The sequence below is a fragment of the Chroicocephalus ridibundus genome, chromosome 6 (genome assembly GCF_963924245.1).
Source record: "Chroicocephalus ridibundus chromosome 6, bChrRid1.1, whole genome shotgun sequence".
Taxonomy (NCBI): domain Eukaryota; kingdom Metazoa; phylum Chordata; class Aves; order Charadriiformes; family Laridae; genus Chroicocephalus; species Chroicocephalus ridibundus.
In genome coordinates this window covers 70,243,868-70,271,194 of record NC_086289.1, presented here as the reverse complement: position 1 = coordinate 70,271,194, position 27,327 = coordinate 70,243,868, and the positions used below count along the sequence as shown (strand labels likewise).

The following is a 27,327-nucleotide window of genomic DNA, read 5'->3' as shown; positions in this document are numbered from 1 at the left end:
CCAAACCCAAATCTCCACTTGCACAAGTCCCATTCTGCAGTTCTAGTTTCTTAATGGAGTACTGACTAAGTTACAGGAACACGTTCATTTTAATCATTAAGTTATTTTTGGTGGAGGATCTTTGAAAGCAGTAGATGTTACGCTTTTTCCTCGTGCAACTGGAATCAGTGGTAGGTCTATGACAGATGCTAACAAACCCCTGAATATGAAGATCCAGATATTAAATACAAACTTCTCTCATAAAATTGTTAATGCTCCGAGCAGCATAAATGACAGAAAGAGACTTAAGTCAAAGCATTGGTCATTTTTAAGCACAACTGCTGATGCATGGTTTAGTCTGCTAGGAGGAATTCTCTTTTGCAGTGACTGGCTGTAATTTGACAAAGCTATTACTCGCTTGTTCTTCACGTGAGTAAATTGAAAAGTGTAGGAGCTTGTTTTAAAGTTAATGTAATTGTCATACTGCACACAATGCTAGTTGTGGTTTTTAGTGAGCAAAATGAGATTGGTCCATCCCTTCCTGTATGCAAAATTTTTCTATAATTAAGCCAGAAAAATGCTTGTTTTTCACGCACAATCAGTTTCACATTATCTTGGCTTCTATTTCTGTCCTTTTTGTATAAATTAAAAACAGAAAACCTCAAGGGGGCATAAAATATGAAATAACTTCAATATTTTTTTCTGTATTGTAAATATATGGTTTCTGTAATGTTGTTTTCTTGCACTATACATAAAACACAGTTTTCTTAGTCTTTATTGTGGGCATACCTCTGTTGTTTCTTAGATATTTGCAATGTCACTGGAGTATCTGTTCATTGCTAAACTCTTGACTAAGAGTCTTTGGGATAGATGGAGTGTATAGTGTGACCTGTATGGGTTGTACTGTGGTGGGGAATTCTGATACTTGTCCAGGAGCTACCCACAGTTTGATAATCTGTTTCTGATAAGAGTATCAGTAGCGAAATAGTGGATCAGATTCACTGACTTAATCAAATACGGAGCTGAAAGCTTGGGGAGCAGGTCTTGCTGTATTAATAACATGTTCTCCCAGCATGGATGACTCAAGAAATATCTTCTGAGATCAAAATTTTAATTATTGTCATTGGACTAGAAAATCTATCCTACATCCCATATTGAAGGGATTCTTCCTTGGCTCAAGGAAATGCTGTACTCTCAGCAGAAAAGCTATTTGCCTGGGTTCGCGTTTTAAATGGTTCTATTTGCAGTGACAAGAATTGGAAATTAACTGTATTTTTATAACAAGTCTGTGTTCTACAGGCCTTTGTAGCGTTACTAGAAAAGTGCCAGTGTGGCTTACCACACGCTGCTGTTTCAGTTCAACTCTGCCACAGTCTGAGAGAAAATAACATAGAATGTTGCCAAGACTACTGAAATCTGCTGGTTTTAAATGAAAGGTATTACTGTAAGCTCAGAGGAAGATTGCACAATTGCGTAAGAAACAATAAAATTGAAATTAATAAAATTTCTTGCATCATGTATATTTAAATGCCAGTGTAATCTTAATTTTCCAACATTTAAGATAGTGGGAGCTGGGGTATTTTACACTCTGGAATCATGCTTCTGATGGACCAAAATACCAAAGTAACACAGTTAAAAAATTGCTGATAATGTAAAAGAGGAAAGACTTTCTTTTAAATATCCAATAATGGCTTATTTTGCTTAATGATAGCTTTACTGCTTAGAGGTGCAAAGCAAAGATAAGAGAAATAACCATGACTGTTAAATAAGTTTGCTTTCATCACATCGCCTGACTCCTGTGTTGCAATTAACGTTCAGCGATGGTCAAAGTGGTGTAATGTTCTGTGAACCTATAGAGCATCGCAGCCCTCCCCCCTTTTCTTCCACTTCCTTTTCTGTATGAGAAAAATATTAAATCAAGGACTTGATTTAATTGGGGTCAACTCAAGAACTGTTAAAATATTTCCTTGTTGAAGGTGAAAGGTGTTTTAACCAGCTGTGATGTTACCGGTTTTGTTCCTGGGCTCTGCTCTTTGAGGCTGGGTCACCTCTCCGTGAATTTGTGTTGTTCTTTGTGGTTCATGTAGTTCACATTATATAGGTAACTTAAAGAATTAAACTGGTACCTGCAGTGATTTCAGCTGTGGAACAGAGTATGTTAGCCATTACATGACAATGTTTTTCTCCTTTTTTTGTACCATTCTATTAAATATAACATAGAAACAAAGATCAATTATTTGTGCAAAGACCAGTACAAAATTAAGGCTTACCCAAGGAAAAAATGGTTTGTGCAGTGTCCTGTCAAGTGCATCACACCAGCAGGAATTTGTCACATTCCTTATATAGGTTCCACCCTCCAGCTGGGAAACTTGTAATAGAAAACATGTTTTTCAGTGTTTTTATTTCTTTGAGATTCTTGCTTGAACATCTTATTCCAGGCTGGTAGAAGGAGATATCCCCTGCTGGATTAATAAGAGCTATGTAGTTTGGACTCTTCTTGCCTGGGAAGTTCCTGACTGGTGGGAATAACTTACTTTCACGGGAGATAAACTCCTGTATGTACTTAGAAAATCTGACCTGCAGCCTGCTCCCCAAAAGAGCAAGTGAGGAATGGAGGTTATGCTTTCTTAATAACTATTCTTAATCAAAATCTTCATTACGTTGCACATTACGGACTCTTATCAGAAAAAAACCATTGCTGAACCAACCAGTAAATGAACTAGACAGGGAGAGATGTATGGGAAAGTTTTTCTTAGCCTTTTTTGGCCATTTGAAGTGTTGTTTTAAGATATTGCCAGCTCTGTTCCCATATTTCAAAGGTTGCCACACAGAAGGTAGCAGTGAGGAAGCACTACCTGGGAGGGGTGTAGAGCCATTGCTTGAAAGTGGAGGGTGAAGACAGGAAAGCCAAAGCTCAGCAGAGATGCGATTAACTGTGAAAGGTACAGAGCACCGCGGTCCCTAAGACCCACGCTATTGCCTTCTCCATCTCCTTTCTTCCTGCCCTTATTATGGGTTTGTTGTACAGGGTTTGCCCCCCGCCCCCCGTACTTGTTAAACACTAGGAGGAGCTGAGGAAGGTGCGCTGGCAAAGAAGTGAAATGGGAAATGTTACCTCTGAATCCATTTGTGGTTTAGTCTGTTTGCCAAAAAGCCTGTTTTCACCCCTGACTGCTTGGGAGGGGAAACCCATTATGGATTTTCATTTCCCTCCTGAGTTGCTACGCTACAGCCACTGTTCCTTTTGCAATATAATTTGGCATTCACGATCTTTGGTGCCTGGATAAAACCATTACTGTAGTGCTGCCATTTTTTTTCCCTTCTCTGAAAGCTCACTTGCTGCTGACTTTGTGAATATTCATTATGTGCTTGGTTTGTTGCAGAGGATGTTGATACATTAGTTCATCTTGACTGATGCCCTTGACTTTAGAAGATAAATAGCAAAGTAAGAGACAGATGACAAGGACTGATTAGCAGTCCAGCTTCTAAGCCAGAATGTAAACACTTGTAGATAAGGCAGTAGCTGAAGAGCCTGCAGAATGCACCTTAGTGGAATTAAGAACACGTTTTAAGGCTCAAGAGGTTTTTTCTGTGGCTTCCAAGCTACAGATCTTTATGTGATGCTTCCTGTTGAAGGTTTATGTTCACCAATGGTTTACTTCCCAGAAAATGGGTTTCCTAGTTTTGAAGGAAAAATCACACATTCCATAAATACAGATCAATAATTCTTTAAAAGCGTGCAAATTTAAATTTGGCCTGTGAAACGTATTTGTGTTAAACTGAGCTTGAGCAAATATAATTGTACATTTGCAGGAGTTTTAATTAAATATCTTTCCTTTGCTGCAAACTTGTTAGGGTATTTCAGATAATGCACCTTCAGTCTAGTGAGTGGTGAGGAAAGGGTAAACAGGGACTGATGTGCCCCATCCCTGCAAAAGCCATCCAAAGCCAGATGGCCAAAACACAAGCTGAATGAAATGCTGCTTTACTGGCAGCTGAGTGGTGGCGCTCTCTGCCAGAGGACATTGGATGTCCTAAACACACATGGATACACGAACAACTAGACAAATTCAGAAAAGTAAAATCCATTTTGGAATGGTGTACGCAAAGTACCTGCCGTCGCCTCGGAGGGTCTTTGGGAGCCATAAATTGCTGGGAGACGGTGCCAAGGAAATGCTGTAAACTCATCGTGTGTATTCTGTATTGGGCATCTGCTCTTGTCACGTCTTGAGAGATGGCATGCTAGGTCTGTTGGACCATTGATATGACCAAGAGTGGTTGTCATACCATAAAAAATATAGAAGTAAGGTTGTCTCTGCTTTCTGTGATCAAACCTGGAGCAGTCTGTCACTTGCAGTGCCACCCAGTGTTCCAGGTCACTGCCAGTCATCACTACTGCGCTCTTAAAAACCATACAGCCAGCACTGCCATCAGAAGAAATCGTTATGCACCCTGTCCCCAACTGCGAGGTCCTACTGTCCCATCACCCATAGCAGTGAGAGCGAAGGGAAGGCCAGTACGAGAACAAGCAGCAGAACTCTTCTGGTAGCAGTGTCACCTCAAAGGGCTTGTAGAGTTTTAGCAAAGGTGTCAGAGCATCTCTCCAAAAAAACACATGCATTTTTGTTGTAGTCAGTGAGTTGGCTGGAGAACACAGCGACACCCCGCATGGCACACTGCATGGCTACCGTTCCCTGCTCGGCTGAGGATGTTGTGGGTTGTACTATGAGTGGTGCCCCTAAATCCTCAGCTTGTTGGGTTTTGGCTGAAGTGCTGCGTACAGACTCCTTCAGTCATCTCTAGACTATCGTGTGGGTATTTTGACTCAATTAAAGAAAGTGCATAAATGGATTTAAAAATCAGTGAAGATTAAATCTTACTCCCCAATTGAAATGATTTCCTGATGAGCCATCTCTGATACCTTAGCCTTACAGAGAAGTGTCCAGATTAGCTTTACATTTCAGCTGTCCTAGCCTTTCAGATGATTTCTTTTGTTCTTCCTGCCTTATCTTCTTAACTGGGAAAAAACCCCTCAAAACCCCGCAAATTCTCCTCAGATTATATAGATACTGCAAGTACAGGGTGCTTTAGCATATGTCTGCTTGCTGTCAGCATGTGCTTACTAAGAAACGCAGAACACTATATCTGAGCATTCATTGTGGGTCTTCAGCAGTGCTGGGGTATAAAAGGATACTGTTATCCAGACTTTACCCAAAAGAAGTAAAACTGAGTTCTCCGAGTTTTTGGAAGAACTTAGGAATGGCTCTCGGGTTCTCCATGTCTTAGCCTAAGCAGCCTGTCTATTGTACTTCTGCACCTTTCGAAGCCGTCCTGCTGTTGTGCATCTCTCTTCCCTCCTTGTGACAATTTGTTTGCTGCAAGGGTTTACTCTGGCAGTGAGGTTGTCCTGTCATCTCCTTGTCTCTTTACAAACAAGGTAGGAGGGAGTGAAAGCAGGGGGAAATGTCTACCTGCACACCTAAGAAGGAAAGAGGATTTAGTAACTTTCATGTAGATCCACCATAGCTGACTGTCTCCATAAACAAGTCCCTCAAATGGTTGTCACATTCTACGCCTATGCAATGGAAATAACCCAGAATTCAGGATCAATAAAGCATACAAAAAATAAAAAAAAGTTGCTGCCAAATGATACAAACAGTCCTTTATCCCATGACCTCATTCTACTTGTATTTTCCTGATACATTCTGTGCCAGTGCTCTCTGGGTGTGCTGGGGGTGGCTGGTGGTTTTTTGTATGTATTACTTTTAAAGTGAATTGTGCACAAAATTTCTCTTTTCAGTTGTGTATGAGCACAGGTCAAGATTAGAGAAGTCATTACAGAAGGAAAGGCTTGAACATAAGAAAGCAAAAGAAGGTAAAAATGTGCTTTTCACTTTGACATTTAAGATAACTTGAGCATTTTAGAAAGTAACTTCACATGTATTTTGGTCAATTTTAAAGGAGTTACCAACATATAACACGTTAGCAGGACCACCTTGTGGTGGTCTGTGGTGGTCTTTTTAGTATATTTTATTTATTTACTTAATCTTTTTAAAAAGTAATCATCTTTGTAGTACTGTTTACAGGTTACTGCAACATGGTACAGTATACACAGAGAGTATGTGTACATCCACGTACATAAACCTAACACGTGTGTGGCAGATGGGCGTGTGTAAATCCTCTTCTGGCATGCTGAAAATCTAAAACTTGTTCCAAAAATATGGAATCTTTTCCTGCATTCCATCAATGTGAAATTAGACTCTGAATCAGTATTTTTTACACGTTTAAGGGTAAACACATGATTATATACCTTTTTCTGATTAAAATCCAATTCTAGGTGTGTGTGAGGGGGAAATGTTGGCATGCGTTGTGTTTCTTACACATCTGCCCTCTACAAAACTTCAGCAGAATGCCATCCTCTGAGTTTTCTCTGAGTCTTTTGTTGTTCTAAATTTGCTACAACTTTCAGAATAAAGCCCGTATTCTTCCTAAAACTGAGGACTCAGCCGCTGAATTAAAACAACTACTTCAGCGAAGATTAAGAACGTGTAAGAAATTATTCTTACCGTGGAGTTCTCGATAGCTTTCTGGTGCCATCTAGTGTAGAGCTGTCCCATTGCCGTGCAAAGGTGAGTTGGCATTTTCAAATCCTGAAAAGAGGATCAAGGAACAAAGGGAGAAACTTCTGTTTTATTAAACTTAGCCTAGACTTTCACATTGCTTAAAATACATATTTTTTTTATCCTAATACAAGAATACACAATTTATAAATGTCCTTTTCCACAAAAAATTGTAACTGCATAAGCATTAAGCTCTTAAGACAATTTATGTATGCCACAGTTATGTTTTTTAAGTACAGATTCTAATCCTCGTGAGTTTTTTTTCATCAGTATTTTCCTTTTTGTTGTAGATTTTCTTGTTTATAAACTAGAAGCACAGGAAACGCTAAATAAAGGAAGGGTAAGTCATCGTTCCTAGTACAAGATTAATATTTGATGCTATTTGTGTTGCAAGAAAAAGGAAATGCTTTGCAATTATAACTCTTCAAAGGAAGAGGCCTTACAAAATATTCATTGAAAGAGCTCTCACTTATCCCATTTCTACTCTGCATGCGTTAAGTGCTCTGCAATTCCTAATTATTTGAGCTGTAGCAGGAGATACTAATATCTTTCCAGAAAATTAGTTTAGAAAATATCCTCCTGTTTATCTTATGGTAGTTTGAACGTAATGTTACTATTTTTAAGGGGGGAATGAGAAAACATTAGAAATCTTTTTGTAGCTTAGTCCACAGGGAAAAGCACAGTGACAACTTCCTAACACATGGTCTTTGAACTGGAAAGTATAAAAACATCAAGAAACTTTGTTTTATATACCAAGTGCCAGAAGGAAAGCTGTATTTGGCAAAGCACCCAGAGACCTGTAGAGAACTCATTATAAAGCAAGTAAATTAGGATTTTATGGCTACTTCATGTTGAAACTGGGGAGCAGTTTGTGAGATGAGTTAAAATACATTGTTGCTGCAGTAAGTGCAAAGTATATGTGCTTGCCATGTTTCAAAGCAAAGAGGGGAGATTAATTTGTTTCCTGGGGAGTTAACGTCCCTTGGCTTGTGACTCCTGAATAACTGCCTGTACGGAGGTTAGAGGAATGACAGGACTGTTCCGTTTAACACCAGCGTTTTTGGTTTTTTTTTACAGCAAGACTCAAATAGCCGATACAGCGCGCTGAGCGTACAACACCAGATGTTGAAGGTGGGTAACTGCGATACCCAGTTTCACAGGACACTGTTGTTCTACTACATCAGGGAGATACGGCCTCTCTGGCTCCTGGTCACGCGCTCCAGAATGTCCGCACATCGATGGTGCCTTCCTCTTACAACCATACCATTAAAAGATGATTTACTGCAGTTTTGCCTAGTCAGGCTTTCCAGCGGGTAATTCAGTCTTATCAAATGCAATTACTTGTATGGAACGCTGACTTATCAGACTTTACATAGTTTGGCATGTCAGGAATTTCTTAAACACATTCAGCAGCTCCCAGTGGGACAGTGCAGGGTGAGGTGACGTAGCCCTAGAACATGAGACTACTCATCACAGAGATCATTTTGTGTTTGAGAGGAGCTGCAATGTGCATGCTTTGAATAATAAACTTCTTGTTGTGAATGCTTCCTATTCATCTGGACTTATTAAACAAATTGCCAAAGACAATATTAGCCAGATATGCAGATATGGAACCGTTCCAGTGACCAACTTGCTATTTGCAGAGTCAACATGAAGAACTGAAGAAACAGCATGCTGAGCTTGAGGAAGATCACCGAAAACAAGGAGAAGAGTTTAGCAGAACATTCAGCGATCACAAGGAACGATACTTACAACTGCAGCAGGAAAAAGAGCAGGAGATCTCTAAGCTGAAGGGTATATGCAACCTGTATCTGGCTGCCCACATTAAAGTGTGTATTTGTCATGGTGGTTTGTGTGATGTGAGACAGAAAGGCATCGTCTCTGTTCTCGCTAACAGGTCATTCATATGTCTTATCCCTCCCGATAAGTTACATTTTCTTGATGTTTTTCTGCGGTGTCTTTCTGAATTCATATGTGTTTCTATCTGGATTAGAGAAATAGTGAGAAACACAGCACTTAAAAGCTCGTCAAGTGTCAGAGGATGGTTTATCCAGTCTTTCATTTTTAGTTCTAAGACTTATAAACCTGGAAAAACAGATTTGCCTCTTTGCCTTTCATTTAGAAAAAAGGGTAATCTAAGAATGTTTGCCACTTCTGTCAAATATTTAATTGCACCTCTTTATGAAGCGACTTTACATACATTTCAGACCTAGTTTTCTTGTATCAAGCAGCTTCTCTGAGACATGTTGCACCTATGTACGTGGATGAAGAAGTATTCATTTTTTTACTCTTAACATCCAATTTCTTGTCAAAGAGATTCTTTGCACTTTGCAGACCTCTTGAATCCTAATTACACAATTGCGTAGAACAAAAGGATGTGGCTCTCCCCATCAAGGGCCTTCAGCCGCTTTCTGCCATGTGTCACGAACACAGGAGTTGGTTTTGGAGCTGTCTGCAGTTTTGTCTGCACAGAATTTTGCAGGCAGAGGCTGTGTTTATTAGCTCTGCCTTGGCACCACACCAATGGAGTCACACAGCTCAGCTCTTGGACGGAGCTAGATTGCAGCCTGGCAGCTTGGAGTGTGGGAAGAGCTTGCCTGTGTCTGCTTGCAATATTCCACATCAACATAATGTAAGAAGTAGGGGAAAAGAAGCCCCTCTCCCTGGTCCCAGAACATAAAGCTTTTTAAGTATGCTGGCCATCTGGGCACCTTTTCCAGAAGAATAGCTTAGTCCTACGACATAAAGCTCTCACTCGCCAGATGCAATGTGGGGGAAGAGGAGGGTGGCTTCCTCTCTGTGTTTTGAAGATCCTGATTACCATAATGAATTTTGCTGTCTGCAGTCCCAGCATGAACAGTGATGCATAATTCCAGTTGCAGACTGGGTGTGCTAATATGAAATTTAATGAAATTTTACATTTTTCTGCTTGAAAACATAAAGTTTCTTATAGGGCTGGGGGGAGATGTAACATAAAGAAGCCATACAATTACTCTAATCCATTTTTACTATAGCAATTTTGTAGGATTTTATGTAGTTTGTTGTTACAGTCTTAATTTTGGTGCTTAATCTAGTATTATATATCTGACTGGGTTTAAATTCTGTATGCCATTTCTTTTAAACAGAATCCCTGTATAACTTACGGGAGGAGAACAGACAGTTGAGAAAAGCTCACCAAGACATTCACACCCAGCTACAAGATGTGAAGGTAGGCTTTGCTTTGAGGAGAACTTTCAAGACCATTAGGAAAAAGAAAAACTTTCCCCGGTTTTAACAAGCCAGAAATGGGCTATGCGGAAGACTTGTAGTTGCTGTTATGTGGCAAAAAGGAGAAGAATATGCCTGAACTGGATTTCTTGTCTTTTGCCACCTTAGGCATGCACTTTAGGTACATGCTGATTTGGGGGGAAAAAAAACCAAACAAACCAAAAATATGGAAGAATTGGAAGAGCAATGTTTAGCGTAGAAATTGGAATTGGAAAATTAACTTTGCAAGTTAAGAATGGTATTTTGGCAAACTAAGTTTGCTGAGATGAATGTTTTCCAGCTCTCTTTTTTAGCATTCATCAACATCTACTCCAACCTTAAACTTTATTTTAGTTACACAAATTCTGGCCTCCAAAATTTTCTTTCCTGGCATGTTTGCTTTCTCTGCGTGTTTAATATGCATTCCATGTTAAATAAATAAATGCTGTCATTCCAACTCAGGATTTTCTTTTCGAAATAAATTGAATTATCTTCCTAGTTCCAAATCCCGCAGGCTACCTCATTTACCTTTCGAATGAACTTTATGTGAAACGTGTAATCTTCTTCTTTTTGTGTAGCAACAGCATAAGAACTTACTCTCCCAACACAACCAGCTTGTAGTGACATTGGAAGACCACAAGAGTGCACTAGCTGCTGCCCAGGTCAGAAAGGAAAGCAGCTTCTCCTTAGCTCTAATCCTCCTAGAACTTGCTTCTCCTGGTTCAGCGGGCTGTAATGTTATTATGCATGTAGCCTTTCGCATGGGAGATTTGCAGTTAGCACCGTGCTGCGCACTGCAGGGAAATGCATGAGTTAAAGGGTTGCTCTTAAGAAGAAGCTGCAACAAATCACAGGGCTGTCGGAAAATAAAAAGCTGTGTTATAGGCCCAAGAGTGCATGTATTACTGATAAGAAGAGTATCTCTGCTTCCATGAGAGCTGTCAAATACCTTTCTTTCTCTGTCTTCTCTGATAAGAACTTCTGTTAGTTTAACATCCCACACTGTGACACGTGTATCGTTATAAAGACCTGGATGCTGGTATACTATAAAGTCCCTCTTTTGTGCACGGGTGGAAGGTTTATAAGGCTATATACATCAGTGCAACAGAGGTAGAGTATATAGGGAGGAATGTAAATTCCAGGTGGAATTAAAAAAAAAAAAAAAAAAGCAGCAGCATTACCTTTCTTAAATGTCATTTTCAAGTAAATTATGCATGAAGTGCAAACTTTGCTAGACTATTGCAAATGCAGTCAGCTGTGCCAGTACAAGCTGTGTAGGCCACAGGGAATCTGAAAGTAGGAGTAATGTTGGAGCAGAGGAGGACTATTGGTGAAAGATCAGAGGGAAAGGCAATGAGGCAGAGTGAAGTTATTTTTATTCCTGACTAATTTTCTTCATTTAAGTATTTTCACGGTCCACAAAATCATTAGCAGCACTAAAAGCATTGGATCTTCCCCCCCCAAGTTCTGCCTGTTGGGCATGTCAATATGTGTAGATATTCAAAAAATAGGGAAAGACCAGGAAAGTCCCTCATAGACTAAATATATGAAGAATCTTAATTTCCAGTATTAAAATACGCTGGCAGCTAATTTTAAGCTCTTCTTCCACTGGCCACATTAGCTACTTGTTATGTATTTGCTAACATCTGAAATTCCACAAAGGCAAATCCAGGGTCTGATTTAAGGTTCACCAAATCCAAAGGGAAGTTCCACGTAAGCATTCTCCTGGCTTTGATTCAGTTCTTTACCTAGAAAACCTGTGTCACGCAAAGCCTTTCTATCTGCGATGAGAATGTGGCATTTATCCTATGGAGAACCTTTCCTTCAAGAAAAGGGTCTTGCACATCCTTTCAGAACAGAAGGTATTTAGCACAGTTCCACAGTTTCTCCTGCAAACCAGCTCCAGAAAGTTCACAAGGGATTATTGTTTAGAAACACAGCTCGATAAGTGAACCCTCTATTTCTAAGTCTATTCTAGACATTAAATATCAGTAGTCAATACTGCTCTAATGAATTTGTGACCTGAATCTTTAAGGCACTGTAATCTTTGTACTTTTCCATAGCTCAAACAGCCAGACAGATCCATTATATATTTTTATAAACCCTGTCTTTCTGGCAGTATTAATACCTCTTAGGCTATGGCCTTGAATCACAATGTTCAGCTTAGGATGGCTCATGCAGTGGAACGGAATACTTGAATTCTGATCTGGATGTGCACTGTTTAAATATCTTAGTACATTAATCTCTCTGCATGGTCCGTGATTGGGGAAAAAAATAATCAGGCACCTGCATATTGGTCTTATGTTAAGTAAATACTATTTTTTCCTCTAAAATTTCTTATTGGACTCTCCAACAGTTAATCAGGAAACAGAATTATCCCTCTGTAATGACAAAAGTAATTACTGTGCGTTCTGCTTTGCTTTTAGGCCCGTCTGTTTTAACGGATGCTCTAGTCTTTTGAAGATGCTTCGAGGTGCGTCTAGCTTCGGAGCTGTTATGCATTGCATCATGTCAATCTGTAGCACTGTGGATATTGTTTTGTACGAGTATTCTGCATTGTACATCAATGCATCACGCCTGTCTGCTGTACTATTGATTGCTATGATACCACATAACACACAGAATGACGTACTCAGTCACCCAGCGTAAATTGTAGCCAGTCTTTTAACCGGAATTTTTGAAAGGATTATGAAATGCACCTCTGACATCAGAATGGGCAGTAAACACACCCACCACCTCCACTGCAGTAACAGAGACACCCTCTCGTGGGGCGCCACTTTTTGCATGTGCAGCTGATCAGCTTTTATAAATCCAGTCCATCTCAAAAAATTTTACTTTCTGAGATAATCTTTCTTCTGTGTCTGCTGTAGAGACAGGGACTGATGTACCAACCAGTCTGGATTCTCATACTGGACCTTAAAGTATGTGTGTATATATATATACATATATATACTTTTTATATATGTGTGTGTATATATATATACACACACACATACACACATACTTTTGAGAGTATCCTCTTTTGTACCAAGTTCAACAGCAAATCAAATTACAACACTTTACTGTTGCATTTCAGGAAGACTTTAGAAATATACATTTTATCTCTTTTTCTTCTTTTTTTTTTTTTTTCTTTCTTCCTTCTTTTTTTCCTTGCTCTTCACCAAAGGTGTACTATGACTTTCTTTGCCTCAGTTCTCTATGTTGGCCGTTGTCTTGTGTAATACCAGTCTAAATGTTGAGAATTTGGCATTTTCATGACACGTATATATACTTTAAAGCTACTGTTTGTGAAAGAACTGTGCTTCTTTCTACCAGTAAAGGAGAAGCTGTGGCGCTCTCAATTCCCCTCGCTTTAGTCTGCCAAGAAACGGCATCACCCCCTTGTGAAAATTCTCCTGCTTGGCATGAATAAAACAAATCTTTGTCTTCGTCCCGCAGACTTTTCTAATATACTTTGTATGCATGTGCACTTTGGCTGAAAAGATTGTGATGAATCAATGCTATCTAGTGCGTGGAAACCACCAATTTTAAAAGCTCCCGTCCTTTCTCCTCCCTGGTGTTTGCCCTGATGTGAATATTGAGTCTTTCTACCGTATGTCTTGCCAGCGAGTTCACTCTGAGGTGACTACGTTTTATTAAGAAATTGATTTGGACACGTTATAATTAATGTGTTGCCTTTAGTCCCAGGTGGAGGAATACAAGCAGTTGAAGGACACGCTCAACAAAATGCCAAGTTTCCGACAGCCTGAGAAGTCAGAACGGCCAAAGGAGCAACCGGAGGCGCGAGCGCTGTCTCCCCGCAGTGACCTCCCAACGCTCCATGAAGCTGTGGCTGGAGAGCGTAAGGAGGTATAAAGCACTGACTGCCTACAGACGCTATCGGAAATGGTTCTTACTCAGCAAAATGCTAGCTATGCGCTTAACTTCCATCAGAAGAGGATGTTTAATTGTACATGTTTGTCAGTTCTTGAGTAAAGTAGTAAGGAACTCTTTCATCTTATTGAGCATATTCATGAGCAAATATATTCATGATGACCTTTTCTCACAGCACTAAATGCACTTACAACTGGTTTATGTAAGCTGTTTTAAGAAGTTGCTAAAAATCTTGATTTTTTTTTTTCATAATAAGCGGTCTTTAATATTTTAGATATCTCATGTGTTACAGAAAAGCTTTAACAAGTTCTGAAGAAATTGTCTTTTCACATGTCTTAAAAGTTTCAGCAACACACTTCAGTTGGTATATTTGAAATGGGCACACTATCCGATGTTCAGAAAGAAATCAAGCAAAGTTGTGGGCAAAGTCTAGAAGTTACAGTATCAGTTTTAGTTTTGTTTTAGAAGATTTCTTGGCCAGCAGAACCCACAGGAAATAAAAATACAAAGCTTCCTTTGGAGATACGGAATTGTAATAGTTTTGTCCCACTGCAGATAAAACAAGGCTTAACCTACTTTATGGTGCAATTGCACAACACCTTGTGTAGCTCTGCAGAGCCAAGAATCGGGTATCGACACCGTCTGGCAGGAGGGAAAGCTTGTTCCAAAGCGGGCATTTGGCTCCCCTGACAACAGCTTCGCTACTGCGGGCTGGAATAAAGGCATCCGTATCTGGTGCTTGGCTCTCTTGAAAATATGAAATCCATAATATCTTGTGCACGCATAATTTTGTGTATGTTTTGCAGGATGAGAAGTCAAAAGAGAGAGAAGAAATAAACACCCAGGAAAAAGAAGACAGAGATGAGGCTTTTCATCCGCAAAGAAGGACTAGTGAGGGCCAGCATGCCAAAGAACTAAATATTCAGGAGCAACAAGAAGCTGGAGAGGATGATGAGCAACGTGTTAATCAAGTTGAAGAGGAACGCAAAAAAGAACTTGAAGAGGAAGAAATGGAGCAGGCAGGTCAGCCGGAGCACTTAGAGGAGGAACAAGATCAAGTACCAGAAGAGCATGAGTGGAAAAAACAAGAACAGAAAGAAGAAGAAACCAACATGTTGGGTGATCATCTTCACTCAGAGGTACGGAGCTCTTTTCGCTTTGTGCTAATTGATTAGATTTGCTGTTTAAATGGAGGCATCTCTTATCATTGCTGGCCCTGTATTGTACTCGCCTATTTCTGGGTAAAATCAGCGTCGCATTTATAGAAAGTGTGGGATTCAGAGCACTTGGATGCATAGGATTCAGGCTCAACTTCAGCACACAGGTACTGAAGTGCTTGTCAAATGCAGCTTAATGAGCATTAATTCTGCTGATGGAAAGCAACAGATGGAAAAAAAGAGCAGTCGGGTTGAATCCCATCTCCTACTTTAAATTTGAGGCCTGTAGTAGCTGATGGGAAGAAGAAAGAATGAGACTTATTTCCAGCATTTTGATGCTGCGTCACTAATTTGACACATCTCAGCAAATTGCAGTGTGTTTTCCTTGTCAGATATATCTACCTTCTGTAAACACATTTCCATCTAAATGTTCGCTGCCATTTGACAGGAAATTTTAACTGCAAGATGAACATACCTAAAATAGCCAGGGGAAATCAGCGCGCAGCACTGGCACGTCTTGCTCTATGCGTCTCTAAATAAGACCAGCAAATCCTGGATTTACATTCTTGATGGGATCTCCAGTGGAAAATATATTTTACTGATCTCACCTTAGGTTTTGTAAACACGTGCGATGAAAAGCCCTTGTTGAAAGGTGCAGTGGGTTAGACCAGCAGCAACGGGTTAAGCTGTGAAACTGGAGTTACTGGCTGTAAAAAATGTGCAGTGTCTCACTTAAGGCTCAAAGCAACCCTACTGAAATTACCAGTTAAATCAACGGAAACATATTTGCTGTCTTAATTGTCAGCCATCAAAACTTCCTTCTACTGGTAATATGTTGGGGGGGTTATTATTATTGATGTCTAAGAAAAGTATGGCTTCCCCCAGCCCATTATCTCCTCTTCCTTCCCCGTGTCCTCCACAAACACCCCAGACACTTCCAGTCTGTGTTCAAAAAAAATAATTAAACTTTAAGCAGAGACAAGAAAACTTAAAATAATTTGGCTGCAATTTTGCCTGTTGCATGTAGCATCTGCATATCTTTCCCTCTTGTGACAGGTTGCCTCCTGCTTGTTTCTGATCCTTGAGATTGTGGTTGATCTACGATTAACACATTTTTTTGACAGGTAACATCAACAAAAGCTGTACTAAAAAGACATAAGCCAGCTTATGAACAACAACTAGAGCAGCAACATCTTGCAGCCCAAAGAGCAGAGGAAGCCAATCGGCTACGAGAACATCAGGAATCCCTACACCAGCAACGACTGCGAGGACAGCTATTACGGCAACAACAGCTTGAAGAAAAAGAGCTTCAGCTGCAGAAACAGGCAGAACAAGGAGAGAAACTCTATAAAAACCAGCTAAGGTTAGATTCTCTTACATGAGTTTGTCATGGCCTGTGCTCTGGCTTTTATGGCTTCCACCATACCACCTTTGAAAAGAGGCCGGTTTAGGGCTGTAAACTGAAACTGCCCAGAAGCTAAATTCACTGAGCCTCATCTTCTTTCCAAGGATAAATCTGATTGCTATTTTAAGGGGTTTTTTCCTTCTTTTATTTTCCTTCTACTATGGAAGCCTCTGAAGTCTGGATTAATGAGTGTACATTGCCATGCACCTCCTTGGAGGAGGTTAGGGCCTTCTGGCATACAATGCCCCTTGTCTGAAAGCTTGCTTTAAATTAGTAATTATTTTCTGCTAAGCAGCAATGATGATCTTGTAGTACTGAGGAGCTCCAGTATCAGATATGCATTAAGGTACCTAAACTAAAGTTCCTCTTAAATGTGAGATGCTGTTTTTAAGTAATTCCATGAGGACTTTCTGGACAAGAGGCACTAATATTATTTGCGTTGTAGAGACAAAAGCAGGACTTCAGGAGAAACCAACACCCTGTTAGTGTCATAAAGTTGTTGTGAATGCGGTTATATTCATCATACTGTAGCTTCTACGTGCCTGTCACCCTCCTGATCATGTTTCCTTATGCTTAGTTTAAAATCGTTAGTGACAATTTTTTCTCTTTTGGAATCTTAAGCCCATTGAATTTTCTTTGCTGAAGTGTTGAAATATTGAGTATTAACTTCACCCGTGTTCTTAAAGTATTTTGGTATGAGAAAAACCTTTCAGAAATTGATAGTCAAAATATTCAGTCCTGCAAGACTAACACATGTAAACGCCCTTTCAAGATGAAAGCTAAAACTGCTCAGTCAACAAAAGAACTGATCCACGTAGTCTGGCTTTAAGGCCATTTATCTGAGAGGTTCTTCACCTCCAGTTCGTAGTATTTGTGCTTTGATTACGGAATATACTAACTGAGCAGTTTTAAAAATACAAGGTAGGTCCCGTTGATATATGGAGAAATAAAAGTACAGAAGTTGGTATAGTAGGACAAGAAAGTCTTAAGGAAAGTCTTTCAGGAAAGATGATGTGAGAAAACGTGAGGTAATAGAAAGCTAAACTGGAACCCATTCTGGGAGGAGCTGGGAGAGGCAGAGATGCAGTAGCATGATTTGCTTATTAAAGCAAACCCACACTTTTTTGAAACCGAAATGATGTATTTGCATTTAATGTTCTCAGCCAACAGGCTCATTATGATACCATGGACCATGATATTGTACAAGGGGAGGAAGAGCAAGGTATTCAGGAAGAGGAAGGAGGTAAGGTAAAATTTCTGTCCCTACCATGTTCGCAGGTTCCCTGTGTACTGCCTTTGTGCGACATTTTAATGTTCATTTCATATCCAGTTTGGATTCAAGTGAAATATAAACTTGCAATTTAAAACCAGAAGCTCAAATAACACTGGCTGAACTGACTGGGTGAATACAACAGATCATATCCGCATTCCTGAAAGGAAAATTGTCCTTTTGACTGAGCTGCTAGGATAGGGCTTTGTAGATCTTGGTTACATTCCTGGCTCTGCTCATGATTTTGTTTGATCTCTTCAAATTATATTATCTTTCGGCATCGGTTTCCTGCTAGCAGTAAAACAATTCTGTTAGCGTTACATGTTTAGGTAGCTCTTTAGGTAAAGGCTGCCTGCTGCTGAGAGCACACGTGGAAGCTAGTTATATAGGAGACTCTGAAAAAGGCTAACTGGAAGCTGCTCTAATAAAATAATAATATCAAAAATTTGTCAGCTTATGAACGTGACAACCAGCACCAGGATGAAGGTGAAGATGATGATCAAAATAACGCAAATGAACGGCAAGAACCAGAACATAAAGTAGAACATCAGCGTGCTGGTGAATCAGTGAGTATGAATTAAGATGCTATGGATTGCAGTCGTTACTGAAGTGAAAACCCACAAGTCCCGTCTAACATAATCCTGTGTGGCAAAAATAAGATCAACCAGAGGTCTGCTAGGAAGACAGGTTTGACAGTTCAAAACTACATCTAAGATCTGTTTAAAGTTGTTCTTACTGATTTGGGAAGGAATTAAAAAAAGTTGCCTTGTTGGAAGCAAGTTGCTTTTCTACATTCCTTTGATCTGTGCGTCGGGTGGAATAAAGTATTTGGACTTAGCTGGGACTTGAATAGGTAAACTTGGGTTACAAAAATAACAGGAGTAACTCACTGTTGGTCAGTCAAAAAGAGCGGTGATGGTGTTTTTCATACTATTGTTAGTTAAGAGGGTAAGAGCCAACTCAACAGCCACTGAAACCAGCTGGAGTCAGTACAGAAGTGTGAGATCCTGGAAGAGGACATACTTCAGCACTGAACACAGCCGTGGTACCGACTGCACAGAGATCTGGATGCAGGAGGTTCAGTCCTCTGCCTTCCCCCAAGTTCCGTCTTAGTTGGTGGTGTGGGAGATCAAGCCTATCATCTTCACTCCCCTCTCCCTCAGCAAATTAAGTTGTATAGGAAATATTTCTAAAGGATCTTTAACTTGTCAGCTGTAGACATATCAGAAATGCTTTTACTGAATGATTGAATGATAACCAGAAAGAAGATGCTCGGTTTTTGAATGGCAAAGTATTATGAAAAGTGAGTGTTGTTTTCCTTTGTTTTATTATAAATGTAGACAAGGTCAGTGTTACAGGACAGAGCGGCACTGCAAGATCGCATCAGCTCTTTGAGCCATGAGCCTTTAAACTCTTATCTTTTCTCACCTGGCCTTATCAGGCACTGTCAGTTGTCAGAGAGTCGGTAAACAAAAGGAATTCAACAGCCTGTGTGAAATGAGTCACCAGCTTCAGTCCGGTTTTTAGCAGACAGACGTGCATACTGCACTTCCGTCTGCCTTCAGTGCCGAAGGACGACTTCTTTCAGGAACTGACACTTCTGTACTGGCTGGGGTTTGACCAGGGACCCCTGATGCCTGGAGAGAGATTCCGGCTGGTTTCAGTGGGAACGGAGTTGGCTCTTCAATAGCTCACGCTAGGGTAACCTTCAGGTGAAATGGAATTGGACTGTGAGATAAAAATACGTATTTAACATTCACTTCTGAAAATTACAGAAAGCAGCCGTGGAAGATGTGAATCCTGCTGATGACCCCAACAATCAGGGAGAAGATGAATTTGAGGAAGCTGAGCAAGAGAGAGAAGAAAATCTACCAGATGAAAATGAAAAGCACAAGCAAAACAGTCCGAAACAAGGACGTCCGGGAATGGGAGAGCACCTAGTGGTCAGTAAAGGGAAAGGAAGCGTCTGTAGGTCCTCTTTAAGGACAGTGTAGCACAGCTTGGCGAGAGAACACTGAACTTGGATGTTTAAAGATCTCTCTTAAGCCATATATGACGTGTGCAGGTAAAAGTGCGGAATTACTCCTGGTGATACACTGGTATGTCTTTCATCACTGGCTCCGCTCAGCGAGCTTCTGTAGTCTCATAGTTCAAGACCCCTGTATTTACCTCCCCACGAGCCCCCGCAAGCACACCCGTTCATACAGTCCTCGTGTCTCTGCCCAAATCCCTTCTATGCCACTTCCATGCCATCAACACTCACTCAACTGTAAGCAGTGGTGTCACTTTCCTTCAATGGCCATTCCACTGGACGCTGCGCATTTCAGCCGTGTCTAAACTGTAAACTCCTCTAGGCAGACAAAAATCTGTATTTTTATGGCATTGGTCTTTAATGGTGTGAATATTTCATTGTCTTCCTGCTTAGTATGGAAAGTCTTGCTTTATTCTGTGAGGTGATTTTTATTATAATCTGCTCTCTATTTTTTAATTTAGGGCTGTTCTAAATCATGTGGCCAGGCTATCATTAATGCTAATGAACGCACTGTAACTTCTTATGCTATTATTGTTACTTCAGCTTTACATAAAGTTTTAGTTCCAGAACAAGAAGCTTTAACCTTCAGTCTTCTAAAGTTAATAGGCGTGCACATAGAGCTCAATTTTTATATGATCTTTTTCCAGATGGCAGGAAATCCAGACCAGCAGGAAGATAATGTGGATGAACAATACCAGGAAGAAGGAGAAGAGGAGGTAAGAAAACAGGCATAAGGCATCTGTGGGCTCAGGTCACATAGCACAGCTCCCTTAATGTTCAACGTTGGTATCTTTTGTAACTGCAAAATGAACCCAAATCACTCTTATCTGACTTCATAAAACTTAAGAAGTCTTTGCCGTTACTCTGCTGTCCACTTCTGGACTCATTTAGTGTTACGCAGGCTTCTATGCTGCAATCCATTAGTCTTCCATGCAACACGGTATTAATTGTGCAATAATTGAAAAGATTAAGCCATTCGCAACAGAAGGAAAAATTCTCGAAAACCTCAAGCCCCCTGAAGGTCATGGAAAAACCTCATTAACTTTGCATCTCTAATGACACACTGCTGTTCTGGGCACACCGCTTTCTTGGCCAGTTACTTACTTACTCCTTAGCTCTGACTTTGATTTATCTGTGCTCCTCCTAATCAATCCAAGTTATGTAAAGCCCTACTATTCTGGGAGCCAAACAGTCGGGAAGCTGTTAGCACATTGCTTTGAACTGGAGGAGATAAGGAGGGAAGGGCCTTTTTCCTTCGGATGTTGAATGGCACGCTCATTATGCATGCGCTCGCATAAGCTGCCCTGCAGTTCTTCAGTACGTACCCATCAGTTGCTATTTTCTACTTCATATATAATGATTTACAAAAAGCAATGGACACGGCTACTCATTACTGCCTTATGGGGATCCGCTTTGTCTAGATTAGCTGGTATGCACTTAGAATTCACCGGTCCAAAATACGGTTACTTAAATCAAAGCAGGTCATTAGGAACTGGGAGTAGTTGGCCTTTGGCAATAACTCTTCAGCTTACAGGAAGTAATTTAATACATGTTTCATAAAGCCCTCTGACCAGCGTGCTTACTGGAAGTAGTAAAGAGCGAGCAGTGATTGAATGAGCAATCAAGAAAGAGTTAAGATGCCGTAATCAGGAATAGTTGCTTTAGTCGGTTGACTCAATTATTCATCGCTGTTCAGATCTTTCCCATATATCCCTCAAAGCGATCCAGGGCTGATGGCTGCCCTTCCGCGGGCAGCAATACCTAACCCCAAGGAACTTGTTCACAAGCAGCTTTGCCTCCCGTTGGAAGCGGCTACTAAATATTCTCTCCTGCTGCTGCTGTCGAGAAGGGTGTTGCTGCTGCTCTTCAGGAGAGTGGGATGGCAGCTGCTAGAGGGAGGGAGCGCTGTGGAAAGCCGCGCTCTCATCCTTGCTCTTTGTAGCAGGGGGAGGTGGCAGCACTGAGTGGCGAACGCTTCCCAGACAGGTGAAACAGCTTTTTTCCACGGGGAGAGCTGTACGGCCTTACAGAAGCATTTTGCCCATCTTATGGGACGCCATTTGGAGCAGCTGGGCATAATAGCATTCTCCAAAAGCAAATCAAGCTTACCTCGAAAAGCTTGCCTCTTTCAAATTTGCACCTACCCATAAAGGGATGTGGAAGTGAGGGAAAGTGCTGACATAAAAGAAAGAAGTGAGAGATCAAGATCTGAACATCTGGAAAACAGATTTAGTGTGGCCTGTTCTTCCTTCAAGGATAGAGTTGGAAGAGATTATTCTTTTCTCCCAGTCCCCCCTTGCTCTTCTGTGGTTTTCCAGGAGCAGTTGGCAGAAGGATCACTCAGCTGCTGGGAAAACATAGACAAAGTTACCATTAAATATCTACATCGCTTATCGCAACTGAGATAGTTCTAGGAGTCCATGAGTCGGTCGTGACGCTCTGCTGTGTTGTGGCGCTCTCACTATGAAGGACAAGGAGGAAAATAATGTACATGTAAAGTTAAAGCACAGAATGGGGATCTAACTGTGGTAGCTGGTGACGAGAAGGTCTGTGAAAATTGTAGTTAAAAATTAAATATGGTCTCAGAGGAAGTGAGTTTCCTCATTATTGAGAGGTTGGGGTTTTTTCCCTCCTTTAACCTCTCCATGCCCTCTCCTCCCTTTCTTTTGAATCTTCATTCGGTAAAAGTGTAGCTGTGAAAGTGTTTACATTTATGCCACGGGCTACTGTTTTAAAGGAAATGAAAATACACAGAACATCTCTGTGCTTTGTAGATCCAGGAAGATTTGACCGAAGAGAAGAAACGAGAACTGGAGCGCAATGCTGAAGAGCCGTATGGTGAAAACGACGAAAATGTAAGTACTGTGGAAACCCGCAAAGGCGGTGACGCGAGGAAACACCAGAGCTGCGATCACATCGCGCTGACGTTACGTAATTGTTGTACTCGCTTTCCATCATAGACCTGAAAATGTCACGCTGTCCCAACTCCTGCTTCCACCCCCACATCCATTCCTGCAGCCTGGAGGCCTTTGGAAATCTCCTCCTGTTTCTGTCCATCAGCTCTGACAGCTCCAGCTGACAGTCGCTCTTCCTTTCCCTTAACTTCATCTCCCTGCCCCAAAATAAACTCTAAGGAAACCGGCACTTGCACTGAATTTTTTAATTCTTCTTTTTTGTTTTTTAATCAGGCCGATGACAAGAATAACGGAGGGGCAGATCAAGAGCAAGAAGTTCAAGAAGAGAACAACCAGAAAGAAGGTCGTGAAGAAAATTATGAGGAGGAAGAGGAGGAGGAGGAGGAGGGCAGAGCTGTTGCAGCGAAAACTCGTAGACGAGGGGAGATGTAGTCCTCCTCTCTTTTTTTTTTTTTTGCAGCACACAAATTCCTGTTGTGTTTTTTTTTTTAAAAAAAAAAAACAAAAACAAAACACAACCAAACCAACAACTCTTGTAGGATATTTAATTTCCAAAAATACTTTGTTTTACACTTTTTACTTTTCTATTAGATGCTCTCCTGTGTTTATATGAATACGGTATTTTGATACTCTAGATTAGGATTTCTTTTCTATTAAAGCTGTACATAAACAGACATCATACAGGTTTAATTTTTCGTAATTCTGAGCATGTTTTATAAAGGCCATTTTGGAAATACGCTTTCACCTTGTTCAAGCCTGACAGACGTTTGGTCTGATTTCAGACACATTCCACATCCGAGAGAACAGATCCAGTGCCTAAACCCCGTCGCCATTAGTCGCTCCAGCTCCCGCTGTCTTCCTTGACACAACTTTTATGACTAAGGGCTGGCCGCGCTGCGCGGCTCAGGCACGACCTGCGCCGCTCGTCGAGGCCCACGGGTACCTTCATTCATTGTTATCTCATGAGGTTCTTCAAATCCTTGAAGATAAGCACATGCCTTACTATTTGCAGGACCAGGCCTTTTATAGGTGCAGAACAGTTATAAAATATGCAAGTTTTACAAGCCTTCCAAATGCAGCCAGGTTAACAGCTGCTAATTTTGGCAGCTGTTCATATCCAGTGAAATTATGCATTTATTTTAATGAGCATACCTAGGTACTTCAATTACATGCACTACATAGCAGGTAACGCAAATGGCGGTATGCTGAGGCGAGATGTGCGCTAGAAACCAATTTAGACTCGAAGATCCATTATGCCAAATCAAAACACTACAGCTGTCACGTGAACCAAGATTTCCGGAAGGAACAATTTTGTTGTCCTAGTTAATATAGAAAATATTTGACGGGAGAACCAGAATTACGTCGCCTGAGTGACGTGCTTCCTGGAGAAGTGTAGAGAGGGTTAAAGCATCTTTACTGAGTTGACGTGATTGGCGCAAGATGTTGAACTAAGGCCTTTACCTTCTTTTACTTATTTATTTTTTAAGCCTACGCTGGAAGGGTTTCTGCGTCCCTTCGTGTGAAAATCAGAGTAGAAACAAATCCCACACTCGTTCTTTTTTAAACAGCAAACATCTCTAGCGCTGCATGCCGAAATCTAAGGGTCGGGGGGGAGCGGGGGGGGGGACTGTGTGTGAAACGACACAAAACTTGTGCCTTGGTAGGCTACTACGAACATAATCACGGTGCATGAATGTAGGCAATATGTGTTATTTAATGTATGGGAAAAGGAGAAGGGGACTCCGGATTTCCTAGGCTACGCCCCATTGCTGGCAGCAGCTCCCCGCAAAAGCCTCTGTTAATATATAAAAGGAGAGGGGTTGGGATTTTTCCCCCCCCCCCCTTTTTTTTTTTTTAATAATGATACATAGCAATGTTTTTAGTTTAACTTTTTATATGAATGTAATTTAATTCATTTTTCTACTAACTCGATTATGCTATGTTTTATAGTTGGTTTCCCTTCTTTGCAATTTTCCTAAATGTCCCAGACACAGTGCTTATGTTTCATAGGAATATTTTTGTCAGCAGGTATTTTGGGTTTTCTAGTTACCATGAATCAGATTTATCTTATGTATAAAAAAAAAAAGTTTACACGATAATGTAAAATGTATAATATGTACATAATCTTCAGAATACAATTATTTTGGTAAATTGGCCTGTATTTTTAAGGTTGCAGTATTTAATTATTTGAGGCATAATAAAACTTGACTGCAGTCAATAAACTGAGATGTAGTTACTGATCTTGCCCAAGCGTGATGGTTTGTCGTGGTTTTCCTGAGGACGTGCTCGTTCTCTAGTGCAACAGGGCACGGCCGAGAGTGGCCGAGAAGGGGCGGGAGCCAGGAGCCACGATGGCGTTTCCAGTGAAGGGGAGCAGGGTGAGGGACAACAGTAGCAATACTGGCGATTTTGGTGTTCTGGAGATGTGCTCCTTAAATCGTCGTTGCGACTGAGGTCCTTCTCCAGCTGCAGCAATAAAGCGTTGTCCTGGTTTGAGGACACCTCAGCCTTTTGTAGCAGACATGGCTCTGAGAGGAGGAAGGAAAGGGGCTCAAGCCTTTTTCTTCTCAAGCCTTTTTCTTCACGAGCTTCTCCCCCCACAGGACCCGTTGTCCTCTCTCCTGCCCGCCCCACGGTGCAGGAAGCCAGCCGTGATGTCCATATCGTGCCCACTCAAGCAAGGAGGAGAGCAGAGGGAGAAGTTAACTCCTCTGCTCTCCCTGGCAGAGGGAGAAGGTAACTCAAGGTACGGGCACATACGGGATACAACGGGCTCGGTCTTTTCACAGTCTCTCTCGTACTTCCAGTGAGCTACACGCTTCAAGCATTTACGTTACTGGGTACAGCACTGCCTGCGAGGCGTGGAGAACACGGGCTGCCTGCTGCCACACTTAACAGTGCGGGGAAAAAGCCGCTTCCAAAGTCACCTGCGGGTACAAACCATCTCCCAGCATCTTCCCACCAAAAACAAGCTGCTGCTTCCTTCTCGCCACTTGCTTTGGAAATTTGCAGGCTGCAGCTGCGATTAAACGGGTGCTCGTGTCTTCTGCTGCCTCCTGGGCCCTGCTCTCCCCACCGCCCTGGGCGCAGAGCGTGTTTATTAACCAGCTTTGACCATACCCTTTTGTTTACTGACAGGCTGTGGGCCTTCGCTTGGGTAACTTGCGGCTCCAGCAAGAGCCCAGAGAGACAAGGACATTCTGCCCAGCACGAGAAGCTGCAGAATAAGGGCTCCTTTTGTGTGCCGTAGGAGCCGGCATTCACAGGGGCTGCAATGTTTACTTCAGCAAGCATAACAAGTCCACATCTAGTGTGGACAGGCCAAGAAACTCTCCATGAAAGCCTGTTCTGTCCCTAATCAAGGGCCTATTCACTTCAGACAAGAGTTACTTGACTGACGATCAACTTTCTGAGTGAGACTTCAGGCCTGGCTGACAATAGCAGTGTGTAATCTCCGTTACGCGCCCCCGCCACCGCTCCAGCAACCACTGGTGGGGCTTTCCCACGACTCCCTGGCCAGCGCTGCTCCCTGCCAGCGTCTGGGAGCTCAGGTTGGCATGACTCAAAACGCGATTCCTCCATTCTTCCAATGTTTTTTGCTGTTTTTTTTTTGCAAAGGCCAAAGGCAAACCACGCAAGACCTCGCACGACTGCCTGCTCCGTAGCTGGTCACCCCAAAACGATTCTGATCTCTTTGCCCCACACACGTCACTTAGTGCCAGACCCTGTGGTCCATTTGGTAGATGAGCCGGTGGTGGGAAGGCAAATCCACGTGGCAGGTCCTCATTGCCATAGGATGTCTTCCGGGATACAGGGAATGCTGAATGCTTTCCTAAATCAAGAAATTAGCAAATTTCTCTACTCTGCTCTCGTGAGACCCCCCCCTGCAGTGCTGTGCCCAGCTCTGGAGCCCCCAACATAAGAAGAACACAGAGCTGTTGGTGCAGGTCCAGAGGAGGCCACAAAGATGATCAAAGGCCTGGAGCCCCTCTGCTGTGAGGACAGGCTGAGAGAGTTGGAGGTGTTCAGCCTGGAGAAGAGAAGGCTCCGGGGAGACGTTATAGCAGCTTTCCAGTATCTGAAGGGGGCCCACAAGAACGCTGGAGAGGGACTTTTTACAAGGGCACGTAGTGATAGGACGAGGGGTAATGGCTTCAAACTGGGAGAAGGGAGATTTAGATCAGATATCAGGAAGACGTTTTTCACTATGAGGGTGGTGAGCCCCTGGCCCAGGTTGCCCAGAGAAGCTGTGGCTGCCCCATCCCTGGAGGGGTTCAAGGCCAGGCTGGACGGGGCTTGGAGCAACCTGGGCTGGTGGGAGGTGTCCCTGCCCAGGGCAGGGGGGTGGAACTAGATGGTCTTTAAGGTCTATTCCAACTCTAACCTTTCTACAATTCTAAATTAATGTGTTTGTGACCTAAAAATAAACTGGAGATGGCCCACGCTCTGGCCCTGTGGATGCACAGGATGAACTGCAGAGGGAAACGTTCTCAGTCCCGCTGCTCACAGAAGGTGACTCCCTGCGCAAAACTGGGGCAAAGAGGACTAACGAGAGTCCCACACCAACGGAGTGAAAGTACAAATTCAAAGGGAAAAGCTACATCACTTCTGGATTTGGCAGCAGCAAGACAGCTATTGGCGCGCTGTGACCAGGTCCAGCATCCACTCATCAAAATATCGGAGACCATTCAGGGAACAGCGTGAGAGCGATGGGAAAACTAGGCTTATAGAAAGGAAGTTCATGCTGCAGTCAGCTCAGGAAAGGGATACTGGGGTGACCTGATTGAGGGCTAGGAGAACCCACAGAGGCAGCCAACTGGTGACGCGGGA

At 41.9% G+C, this 27,327-nt stretch overlaps 1 protein-coding gene across 3 annotated transcripts in view; it reads left to right on the top strand.

The window, feature by feature from the left end:
- Window positions 1-24,742, top strand: part of GOLIM4 (golgi integral membrane protein 4) — a 34,954-nt gene extending 10,212 nt beyond the window's left edge. Inside the window, exons 2-16 of one of the 3 annotated variants that reach the window (XM_063338189.1) lie at window positions 5,780-5,854; window positions 6,890-6,939; window positions 7,677-7,730; window positions 8,243-8,393; window positions 9,725-9,807; window positions 10,424-10,507; window positions 13,527-13,694; window positions 14,525-14,857; window positions 16,000-16,238; window positions 17,444-17,523; window positions 18,004-18,116; window positions 19,326-19,493; window positions 20,230-20,298; window positions 22,357-22,437; window positions 22,771-24,742. In XM_063338189.1, the coding sequence (XP_063194259.1) occupies window positions 5,780-5,854; window positions 6,890-6,939; window positions 7,677-7,730; window positions 8,243-8,393; window positions 9,725-9,807; window positions 10,424-10,507; window positions 13,527-13,694; window positions 14,525-14,857; window positions 16,000-16,238; window positions 17,444-17,523; window positions 18,004-18,116; window positions 19,326-19,493; window positions 20,230-20,298; window positions 22,357-22,437; window positions 22,771-22,929 (1,907 nt within the window). In that variant the 3' untranslated portion in view covers window positions 22,930-24,742. Of the gene's footprint in view, window positions 1-5,779; window positions 5,855-6,889; window positions 6,940-7,676; window positions 7,731-8,242; window positions 8,394-9,724; window positions 9,808-10,423; window positions 10,508-13,526; window positions 13,695-14,524; window positions 14,858-15,999; window positions 16,239-17,443; window positions 17,524-18,003; window positions 18,117-19,325; window positions 19,616-20,229; window positions 20,299-22,356; window positions 22,438-22,770 lie in introns of those variants that run through there. The other 2 variants (XR_010071549.1, XM_063338190.1) reach the window with 2 other exon arrangements.
- The last annotated feature ends 2,585 nt before the right edge of the window (window positions 24,743-27,327 follow it).